The following is a 12059-nucleotide window of genomic DNA, read 5'->3' on the forward strand; positions in this document are numbered from 1 at the left end:
TGGGGGCAGGAGGAGAAGGGGACAACAAAGAATGAGATGGCTGGATGGCATCACCGACTTGATGGACATGAGGTTGAGTGATCTCCGGGAGTTGGTGATGGACAGGGAGGCCTGGTGTGCTGTGATTCATGGGGTTGCAAAGAGTCAGACACGACTGAGCGACTGAACTGAACAGAACTGAATATAAATGTACACAGTGTATTTCTCTAGGTTGGTAATGGCACACTAGTGATAAGAAAGTGTGTGTAATTTTCTCCACCCACACTTGTTCCTGAGTATTCATCCATCCACAGGTGTGTCATCCTGTCACAAGGGAACAACTTACTCCTTGGCTCTCATTTCATTATAGCTGATGCAGCCATAAAACACAGCTAGAAAGATTTAGCACTATCTCCTGTTACCTCCCTTTGCTCCTGAAGTCTCCTACTTGTGTGCAGGAAGCATTCTATGTGTGGCAAGCTAAACCCTCCTCAGAGTATCTGGGAGTCCGTGGACCACCCAGGGAAAGTAAGCCAGTGTCCAAGCTGGGCTAAGGGAAGTTCCGGATTCCTTCCAAGGATTCTGACCAGAGAACTATGTTGAAGTCAGCAAGGGTTGTTATAGAAGTGAAACAAGGAGAAAGGAAGAAAGAAGAGGACCTCCAATCTCATTCCAAACATATTTGAATAACCCCTGGATGCAGGGCGTGTCTGTGGACAGATGCCAAAAGCAAGACAGACTTTTTTTCTTCCTCTATGTTTTTAAAATTTTTTTGAATTTTTTATTTGGGTACAGCTGATTAACAATGTTGTGACGGTTTCAGATGAACAGAGAAGGGACTAAGCTATGCATATACATTGTCCATTCTCCCACAAGCTCCCTCCCCACTATCCAGGCTACCGCATAACATTGAGCAGAGTTCCTTGAACTATACAATCGGTCCTCGCTATTTATCCATTTAAAATACAGCAATGAGTACATGTACATCCCACACTCCCTAACTATCCATCCCCCCGTCCTCCCCCTCAGCAACCACAGTTTTGTTCTCTAAGTCTGTGAGTCTCTTTCTGTTTTCTAAGTAAATTCATCTCTTTTTAGATTCCACATATAAGGGATGTCATATGATACTTCTCCTTCTCTAACAAGACATAGACTTCTTAACACAAATGTGATAAGTCCATAGTGATCATAACTTTTTGAATGAGGAACAAATTCCTGGTTGACTATTAAACCTGTTAGAACACTCACCTCTACCCCATGAGTTAATAATGGAGGATCTTTGAGGCCAGTTATAACAAGGAAACCAAATATAATGAACAGAATTTTCTCTAATATTTTCCCAAAAAAGTATAGCAGTTGCTGCAGTGGTTATACAGTAAGTAGCTATAATATGTCAAAGGCTAACCAAAAGCAAATTATGTTTTTTTTTTTTTTTGCAGGCCAATTGTTTCCTTAAGAAACCATATCATGGCTTTCAAAAGGGGTAGCACAAGTCTGTAGACCCACTACTGTATGATACTTGACAGAGCAAGTTTCTGATGTGCTCATATATCAAAAAAAGAGCAAAGATAAATAAAGGAATAAATCCAAAGGGGATGAAAATCTCCTTTTCTATCAAAGGTTCACAATTGCCAATGCTTCAGTGTAGATCAACAGTGGGACCTGGGGACCTACTAACCTTTAATGATGAAGAATGGGGCTGTAGAAACCTAGCTAAAGTAGTCTAAATTTCCCATTAGCCCTTTCTGATAGGAGTGAAGGAACCTGTAGTTCTTGGTTAACTGGAATGGCTACAGAATGTCATCCCTAATTTACCTTCTGCCTCCCTTTCAAAGTTTAGATATTCCAGAAAATTTGCTTCACAAGATAACAGAATTCCTTTAGTACATCCCTAGGCTTTGTTTCTGTCCACTCTCATCCATGATTTCTCCTGGCTGCCTTCTGGTGCTGACGAGTCACTTGTTTCATTTTTCTAAAGGACAAATTATTTCCTCCAAAATGTTGAATATGTTTGTAAATGGTAAGTACTGTTTTGCTTATACTTGAATCTTAGCTCTTTTATTAAAAAGGAAACAAGCTTTGAACCAACAAAAGTACTATCATAGAGACAATTCTGGACCCCAAGTCTTTTGGCACTTGGAGGCTATTTGCGTTTATCAACAAATTCAAATTTAATTAAGTAAGCTTAGCTTTAACCTGAGATTTTTAATTATACACATGCCCAACTACACAGAGCCATATTAAATATACCACATTGTTTTCTTTTAAGGGCACATGATATAACACCAGCTTCAAGAGAGAAGTCATGTTTAGCCAGCAAATTTTTTTAAGCCAAAGTTAATTGAATACATCATAGGCTTAAATTAGTTCATTTTAATTTTAATTATAGCTATAATCCCTTCTTCCTCAAAGGTAGAGAAATCAAGCTAATGATTCTAAGATAAACCTGCTGTGCAGAAAAGAATTTACATTAGGCCAGCAACTGTTATCATTAGAAAAGCCTGTTGGAAAGATTGGCCCTTAGCTGGCATCTGGGAACTTGGATTTCAGGAGGGTTCCCACCATTCCCTAACTGGTAATATGGCTCAGTGCCTAAACTGGTTGCATAAAAAACATGGTTTATGCTGAACAACTGCTTTCCTTCTAGGAATCTGGAATTTAGGCACATACTACGAAGAGGGTAGACTCAGTGACCAACCCCCAATAAAAACTGGGTACTGAGTCTATCTTTTATTTTTTTGTTTTTAAACTTTTTTTTTTTGTAGTAAGAACGTTTAACATGAGATCTCCCCTCCGGACAGAATTTTAAGTGCACAGTATGGTGTTGTCAACTGCAGCCACAATGTTGTACAGCAGATCTTGGGAGCTTATTCATCTTGTAATTGACACTGCTTTACCCGTTGATTAGCAATTCCTCATTTCCCCTTCCACCAGTCCCTGGCAACCTCCGTTTCTGTGAGTTTGACTCCTAGATATCTCATATAAGCACTGAGCCTCTAATAGGCTTCGCTGATAGAAGGCTTCTCTCGTGAACACATGTCACATGTGTTGTCACAAGTCATTACTAGAGGAATTAAGTACATCCTTCTGAATCCACTGGGAGATGGAACTCCTGAAAACTTGTTTCTGCTTTCCTCCAGATGTTGCCCAACATGCCTTGCTCTTTGCTGATTTTTCTTTGTATTCTTTTGCTCTAATAAATCCCAGGCATGAATACAACTATTTACTGAATTTTTCGAGCTCTACTAGCAAATTACTGAACACAGGAGTGGACTTAGTGATCCTTACACACCTGGCAGGTGAATCCTACCCTCTACACGAGTGAAGCAGTGCTGATGCCAAACGGGAAATTGGATTTCTGAGACAGTATTTTTCAAAGAATGCTCAGATCAAGCTGCCATATAAAATTCCTACCTGCTTTAATGTGTCTGATGGATAGGTGTACAGTCTTCTTTATACACACAGTTCATCCAGAAAAAAAAAAATCACATATGTATTTCCTTCTTCTTGCTTCAAGTTAAGAATGTGTTGTCTTATTTATCTAGTAGTGATTTCCTCATACTTTTTAATAACATAGGTGCTTTGAATTGGTCTGCAACAATTCAAACAGCTAAATTCAATATCTTAGATGATAGTTACTGCTGACATTTTTTCTGACCACCACTTTTCCAACAACTTTTAGGAAAAGCCAAAAGGTCCCTTCTCTAGACATGTCTTGAACTTGGCAGACAATGAGGAAGAATCACATTTGCATTCCAGCAAATTGCTCTGTTCATGTCAGCCTTATAAATGCTCAAGCATCTGTTCTAGTGTGGACCACTAGTTTCCTCTTCCTCTCAAAATGCAGCTGGCCCCCAAAATCAGATAATGGATGTGTCCACAATTCTCACTTTCTTTGACAACATTTAACCTGGTAATTGCTATTAAAGGGTAAAAACCCCACTGTAAACAGCAGAAAAAGAATAAAAACACAAATACCTAGTAAAATAAGAAATGCAAATGCTACATTAGAAATCGGAGGCCTCACTCATTCTTCTATACATCTTAATGCAGAATAAAATTCCTTATGCTGGGAACTGAAACAGTATTCTAGTAAGCAAGACCTGAAAATGTCAAAGGCCAAATTACTTGGCTCATGACCATAGTTGTGTATTTCCTTTGATTCTAATTATAGTACAATCTATTCTTGATTCCAAATTCATTTTGCATCAGTGAACATCGCCTACTATTCTCAGATATGTATACCTACATGTTAATTTGTCCATTATTCTCATTTGTTAAGAAATATTTCTATTTAATCACCTGTGACCAGTATTAATTTCCAAGCCCAAGTCCCTTTCCCCAGATACTCATTTGCATTCATCAATACTTTTTCAAATACTCCTTGTAAAATAATTTGATTAAAGTGTCTCCTCTTGTAGAGACTACAATATTACCTGAGAAAAACTACCAGATTTTCTCTCGACTCTAGCAACCCCATTTCCCTTTGACTCAAAACAAGCAATGAGCCACAAAACTCAGGAAATCCCAGATAACAATCATCGTTTAAAATAGAAAATGGGGCAATATCACCCAAGGTCACTCACCCACTGGAGTCGGCGGAAGTGATAGCAATCAGGGGTAGAATCTTCAAGGGGAGGCTGGTTGGCCTCTGAAGGTTCTCTGATTCACTCTTCAAGTCTGCTTGTTCCAACTGTCTGAAGGCGAGAGGGGGAAGCTGGATGTTGCGGCAAGAAAGTCTCCTTACGAGATAGGGTTCCATTCCTTTCAAAGGGTCTTCCTCTTCATGACTGGAGTGCAGTGTTTCCTCAGAGGCCTAAGGCAAAAGTTCCAGAAAGTACAGTGATCCAAAAGGTCCCAGAATGTATCATTACACTTTTGGAGAAAGAAACTGAGGGAAATGTATACATGAAAAATGTTCACTAGAAAGCAATGAGATTAATAGATTAATATTTGGTGAAAGACAGTTGTTATAGTTAACCGACATTTCCAATAATAGAATTCATGAGCTTTGGGCATGAGTTCTATGAAATCAAGGGTAAATCAAAACATTTGTTACCAATATGAAGTAAACTGCCTGCTGCTGCTGCCAAGTCACTTCAGTCGTGTCCGACTCTGTGTGACCCCATAGACGGAAGCCCACCAGGCTCCCCCGTCCCTGGGATTCTCCAGGCAAAAACACTGGAGTGGGTTGCCATTTCCTTCTCCAATGTGTGAAAGTGAAAATTGAAAGTGAAGTCGCTCAGTCGTGTCCGACCCTTAGCGACCCCACAGACTGCAGCTCACCAGGCTCCTCCATCCATGGGATTTTCTAGGCAAGAGTACTGGAGTGGCTTGCCATTGCCTTCTCTGAGTAAACTGCCTACCACATCCTCTTTGGTCTTTAGGAGCCCAAGGTAGTGTTTCAGGGGAGGGCTTTGGCGAATGACTACAAACTCTGGGCAGGGAGCTTTGCAGGGTCTCTCCCTTGGAATGGCTGGTGTGTAGGGGAGCAGAATTTGGCTCCTTAGAACATTTCTATTTGGCATATGTTTTTTAAAGCTGGCTATTTCCTGAAACTTGGAAAGAAGGGGCTCTGAAAACCAAGCAGGAATTGCCCTTTGCTAAGACATGTTTCCATTGGTAAGAGTGACTCTCTGTCAGAAGTTGGAAGAGGATGAAGACCCACCCATTCTCCCCAATACCCGCAAAAAATGGAAGTAATATTTATTCACAATTATTAAATGAGCTGATGCATGTAACATGCATAGCTCATTATGTGCAGTGTGATAAGCAATCATCAATGGCAATTTCCTTTCCTTCTGAGTTGTACAGGTGAAGAAACTAGCCCAGAGGAGCAAAATACTTCCTGCAAAATTACCCTGGTTATAAGGGTTATAAGTTAAAAGTGCATTTACTTTGGAAAGTTCAGACCTGGCTTAGAATCTCTGTTGCACTTCTCACTACTATTGGGTTGACCAAAAGGTTCATTTGGGTTTTTCCATAACATCTTACAGAAAAAGCCAAATGAACCTTTAGGCCTACCCACCACTGTCTTTGGGCTAACAACTTAAGCTCACTAAGATTGGTTCTCCATTTGAACACCGAGGAGGAGAATAGTATTTACTTCTGAGGATCACTGAGTGGAGCAGAGATAGAAAGGATACGATCACTAATATACGGCCTAGAGTTTACACTCAACAAAATAGCGGTTGTCATTATTATAATCTAGGCTAACTCCCTTTATCTTTTCATAGCACTATACTGCCTTTGATTCTTCATTCATCCATACTGTTTTCCCAACAGAAAATTTGTCTTGTTCTGATCTATATCCTGAAAGATGTGAAAGGACATGCAATGGTGGATTCTATTCAGCCATATGTTTTACTGTTTCACGGATAAATACAACGAGAAAAGAAGTCACCTGGAAGGTAAAGAAGACGTCAAAGCAAAACATAAAGTTCATTTATTTCAAATCCTAGATATGAAGATCTAGATTCTGAGAATTAGTGCTTTGAGGAATCTACTTGCTTTGTGAAACAACAACAATAATAATGGTTTTAAAAAGCAGGAAGTCCTGCCACTTGAGACAACATGCGTGGATCTTGAGGGCATTATGCTAAGTGAAGTAAGTCAGACAGAGAAAAATAAGCCTTGTATGACCTCACTCACACAGGTATCTTAAAAAATCCCTAAACTCATCAGATCAGATTTGTAGTTACCAGAAATAAGGGTGGGGGAGGAGAGATTGAATGAAAGTGGTCAAAAAGTATAAGCTTCCAGTTATGAAATAAATGTATCATACTTGGGATGTAATATATAGTGTGATGACTATGGTTAAAATTGCTGGATGATATATATGAAAGCTATTTTCAAAGAATTTTTTTTAATGTGGACCATTTTTTAAACTCTTAATTGAACTTGTTACAATATTGTTTCTGTTTTTTATGTTTTGGGTTTTTGGCCATGAGGCATGTGGGATCTAAGCTCTCTGACCAGGGATTGAACCCACATTCCCTGCTTTGGAAGATGAATCATTGAGCCACCAGGGATGTCCTAAATGCGAGTTATTAAGAAAGTAAATCCTAGAAGTTCTCATCACATGGAAAAAAGCATTTTTTTTTCCTTTTTCTTTTTGTATCTATGTGAGATGATGAATGTTGAATAAAATTGGGGACATCATTTTATGATAGTTTTAAGTCAAATCATTATGATGTACACCTTAAATTTTTATATTGCTGTATGTCAATTATATTGCAATAAAATTGGAAAAGTTTTAATAATAATGGCTTTTATTGAATCCTTATCAGGTGCTTGGTTTACATAGTGAGTGCCGTGTTTTGTATCTATCTCATATATCTATATATCTCATATACTATCTCATTTAATTATCACTGAACTCCTATGAGTTAGGTTCCATTACTTTTCCCATTTCACACATATAAAAAGAGAGACTTGTAACATAACAGGCCATGGTCTCACAGCCACATGGTTAGTTGGGTAGTCAATGGTCCAGTTTCCCTGGGACTTACTGCTTTAAGGATTGCAAGTCCCATGTTCAGGGAAAGTCAGTCCCAAGAAAACTAGGATGAAAAATTACCCTACAAGTCAATATCCAAACCCAAATCTTTTTAAGTTAAATTTGAAACTAATAAAAACTATTCTGTACTATCTCTAAAAAGGATGGTCCCTGGCAAGGACATAATTATAGAAAGGAATAGAACATATGCTCAGTTCAATTCCATTGCTCAGTCGTGTACAACTCTTTGCAAATCCCTGGACTGCAGCACAACAGACTTCCCTGTCCATCACCAACTCTCAGAGCTTACTCAAACTCACGTTCATCAAGTTGGTGATGCCATCCAACCATCTCATCCTCTGTTGTCCCCTTCTCCTGCCTTTAATCTTTCACAGTATCAGGATCTTTTCCAATAGGTCAGTTCTTCCTATCAGGTGGCCGAAGTATAGGAGTTTCAGCTTCAGCATCAGTCCTTCCAATGAATGTTCAGGACTGATTTTCTTTAGGATGGTTTGATCTCCTTGCAGTCCAAGGGTCTCTCAAGAGTCTTCTCCAACTCCACCATTTAAAAACATCAATTTTTTGGTGTTAAGCTTTCTCTATAGTCCAACACTCACATCCATACATGATGACCGGAAAAACCACAGATTCGACTAGACGGATATTTGTTGGCAAAGTAATGTCTTTGCTTTTTAATATGCTGTCTAGGTTTGTCATAGCTTTTGTTCCAAGGAGCAAGTATCTTTTAATTCCAAGGCTACAGTCACCATCTGCAGTGATTTTGGAGCCCCCCCCCCGCCAAAAAAGTCTCTCACTGTTTCCATTGTTTCTCCATCTATTTGCCATGAATTGATGGGACTGGATGCCATGATCTTAGTTTTTTGAATGCTGAGTTTTAAGCCAACTGTTTCACTCTCCACTTTCATCAAGAGACCCTTTAGCTCTTTTTCGCTTTCTGCCATAAGGGTGATGTCATCTGCATATCTGAGGTTATTGATATTTCTCCTGGCAATCTTGATTCCAGCTTGTGCTTCATCCAGTCCAGAATTTCTCATGATGTACTCTGCATATAAGTTAAATAAGCAGGGTGACAATATACAGCCTTGGCGTACTCCTTTCCCGATTTGGAACCAGTCTGTTGTTCCATGTCCAGTTCTAACTGTTGCTTCTTGACCTGCATACAGATTTCTCAGGAGGCAGGTAAGGTGGTCTGGTATTCCCATCTCTTTCAGAATTTTCCACAGTTTGTGGTGATCCACAAAGTCTTTGGCATAGTCAATAAAGCAGAAATATATGTTTTTCTGGAATTCTCTTGCTTTACCTATGATCTGCTGGATGTTGGCAATTTTATCTCTGGTTCCTCTGCCTTTTCTAAAACCAGCTTGAACATCTAGAAATTCACGGTTCACATATTGCTGAAATTTGGCTTGGAGAATTTTGAGCATGACTTTGCTAGCGTGTGAGATGAGTGTAATTGTGTAGTAGTTTGAGCATTCTTTGGCATTGCCTTTCTTTGGGATTGGAATGAAGACTGAAATTTTCCAGTCCTGTGGCCACTGCTGAGTTTTCCAAATTTGCTGGCATATTGAGTGCAGCACTTTCACAGCATCATCTTTCAAGATTTGAAATAGCTAAACTGGAATTCCATCACCTCCACTAGCTTTGTTCGTAGTGATGCTTCCTAAGGCCCACTTGACTTTACATTCCAGGATGTCTGGCTTCAAGTGAGTGATCACACTATCGTGATTATGTGGGTCATGATCTTTTTTGCATAATTCTCTGTATTTTTGTCACCCCTTCTTAATGTCTTCTGCTTCCGTTAGGTCCATACCATTTCTGTCCTTTATTGAGCCCGTCTTTACATGAAATGTTCCCTTGGTATCTCTAATTTTCTTGAAGAGATTGTTCATCTTTCCCATTCTATTGTTTTCCTCTATCACTGAGGAAGGCTTTCTTATCTCTCCTTGCTATTCTTTGGAAATCTGCATTCAGATGAGTATATCTTTCATTTTCTCCTTTGCTTTTTGCTTTTCTTTTTTTCACAGAAATTGTAAGACCTCCTCAGACAGCCATTTTGCTTTTTCGCATTTATTTTTCTTGGGGATCATCTTGATCCCTGCCTCCTGTACAATATCACAAACTCCCATTCATAGTTCATCAGGCACTCCATCTATCTGATCTAGTCCCTTTAATCTATTTCTCACTTCCGCTGTATAATTGTGAGGGATTTGATTTAGGTCACACCTGAATGGTCTAGTGATTTTCCCTACTTTCTTCAATTTAAGTCTGAATTTGGCAATTAGGAGTTCATGACCTGAGCCACAGTCAACTCCCGGTCTTCTTTTTGCTGACTGTACAGAGCTTCTCCACCTATGGCTGCAAAGAATATAAGCAATCTGATTTTGGTGTTGACCATCTGGTGATGTCCATGTGTAGAGTCTTCTCTTGTGTTGTTGGAAGAGGTTGTTTACTATGACTAGAGTGTTCTCTTGGCAAAACTCTATTAGCCTTTGCCCTGCTTCATTCTGTGCTCCAAGGCCAGGTTTGCCTGACACTCCAGGTATCTTTTTGTTTCCTACTTTTTCATTCCAGTCCCCTTTATGAAAAGGGCATCTTTTTTGGGTGTTAGTTCTACAAAGTCTTGTCGGTCTTCACAGAGCTGTTCAACTTCAGCTTCTTTAGCATTCCTGGTCTGGGCATGGACTCGGATTACCATCTATGGGCCATGCTCAGTAAAAGTTCAATCTAATTTTCTGTCGATGGGCGGGGCTGTGTCCCCTCCCTGTTGTTTAACCTAAGACCGACTGTGGAGGTGGTGATGAAGACAATGGGGACCTCCTTCAAAAGATCTCATGCACCCACTGCCGTACTCAGTGCCCCTGACCCTGCAGCAGGCCACCACTGACTCACGCCTCTGCTGGAGACTCCTGGACACTCACAGGCAGGTCTGGGTCGGTCTCTTGTGGAGCCTGCTCCTTTCTCCTGGGTCCTGGTGTGCACAAGGTTTTGTTTGTGCCCTCCACGTGACAAAGAGTCTGTTTCCCCAGACCTGTGTAAGTTCTGTAATCAAATCCCACTGGCCTCCAAAGTCGAATTCCCTGGGGGTTGTCAGTCTCTTTGCCAGATCCCAAGGTTGGGAAATCTGTTATAGGTCCTAGAACTTTCTTAACAGTGTGAGAATTTATTTGGTATAATTGTTCTGCAGTTTGTGGGTGGTCTGCTCAGCAGCTCTGTGGTGGGGTTAATGGCAACCTCCTCCAAGAGGACTTAGGCCACACGCTGTGTGATCCAGGTCTGTTGCACCCAGAGCCCCTGCCCCTGCGACAGCCACTGCTGACCCGCACCTCCGCAGGAGACACTCAAACACTGAAGGCAGGTCTGGCTCAGTCTCCGCGGGGTTTCTGGGTCCTGGTGCACACAAGGTTTTGTTTGAGCCCTCCAAGTATCTCTGGTGGGTATTCTACCATAATTCAATATGCCTCACATTTTCTTTAAAAAAAAAATCAACAAAACAAACAAACAAACAAAAAATCAACAGAACTGAGATCAAAACAGTCCTATATAAACACTGAAAATTAGTGAGAATCCTTGTTGATTAAGTCAGGAGACAGACACTCTAGGCCTGACTCTGTCACTAATTACTTATGCGGTGTTAAATCATTTAACCTTTTTGAGCCTTAGCTTCCTTAGACATACAATCAAGAGGCTGTACAAAATGAACCTTACGGCTACTTTCAGTTCTGAAATACACTGATTTTATAACAGCCAGTGGCAAAAATCAATGTTCAGTGAGATGGAAAATACATAAAGTAAAGAGAAAACACAAGTGCCTATGTATCATTCTTAGCTTTTGGTTGAGAAAGTGAGCCTCTGGGTGTTTATGAAGTTCTGTGTGTTTGTCTAAGGACAGAACTGAAAACTGCAGCCACACTCTGGGACTGCTAACAGGTCACAGTGTGCCTCACATATTTCTCAAGAGAAGTTAATGACTTAAGTACGTAGATACCCTTCTTTGGGATAAACATGGAAAAGATGAACAAAAGATGAGTTGAGCAGAGCTAAATGCTGTATGTAGCTGGCCAAAGTTACTATCTTTTTATAAAGATAGCATCACAACTGTAGGAATGTTTTCTATAATCCAAGTTGTGTGATAAAAGACTTAAGATTTATGACATTATCTACTAGGTAAAACCACCTCAAGAGGTAACTACTTTTGAGGCAAAAAGCCCTGTTAAAAAGAGAGTGTAATATTTTTATCTTGATAATAAAAATGATAAAGCTGTAGCTGTCTATATGTTAAGATTTCTATTTAAAATCATCATAACAAGTAGCTTTAAAAAATTTCCAGATCAGTGTGTATCAGTGATATTTAAAAAAATAAATAGAACTTTACCTGGTAGAAAGCAGGAGGTTAAATGGCCTTATTTTGGAAAGAAATATGAACATGATCACCAGGACAACATATATTTTATGTTATGACTGATGCTGAAGCTGAAGCTCCAATACTTTAGCCCCCTGATGCAAAGAGCTGACACATTGGAAAAGATCCTAATGCTGGCAAAGATTCAAGGCTAAAGGAAAA

General features: G+C 39.8%; 1 protein-coding gene across 10 annotated transcripts in view; it reads right to left on the reverse strand.

Annotated features, from left to right (window-relative positions):
- The window catches only part of PDE4D (phosphodiesterase 4D), a 1698276-nt gene that overhangs the window by 1082606 nt on the left and 603611 nt on the right, over positions 1 to 12059 (reverse strand). For 9 of the 10 annotated variants that reach the window (XM_088827708.1, XM_088827710.1, XM_088827709.1 and 6 more), the window contains one exon: positions 4566 to 4795. In XM_088827708.1, the coding sequence (XP_088683834.1) occupies positions 4566 to 4795 (230 nt within the window). Of the gene's footprint in view, positions 1 to 4565; positions 4796 to 12059 lie in introns of those variants that run through there. The other variant, XM_088827713.1, reaches the window with a different exon arrangement.

Source organism: Moschus berezovskii, chromosome 18 (genome assembly GCF_049115385.1).
Source record: "Moschus berezovskii isolate FMDL1 chromosome 18, NW_MosBer_1.0, whole genome shotgun sequence".
NCBI classification, from domain to species: Eukaryota; Metazoa; Chordata; class Mammalia; order Artiodactyla; family Moschidae; genus Moschus; species Moschus berezovskii.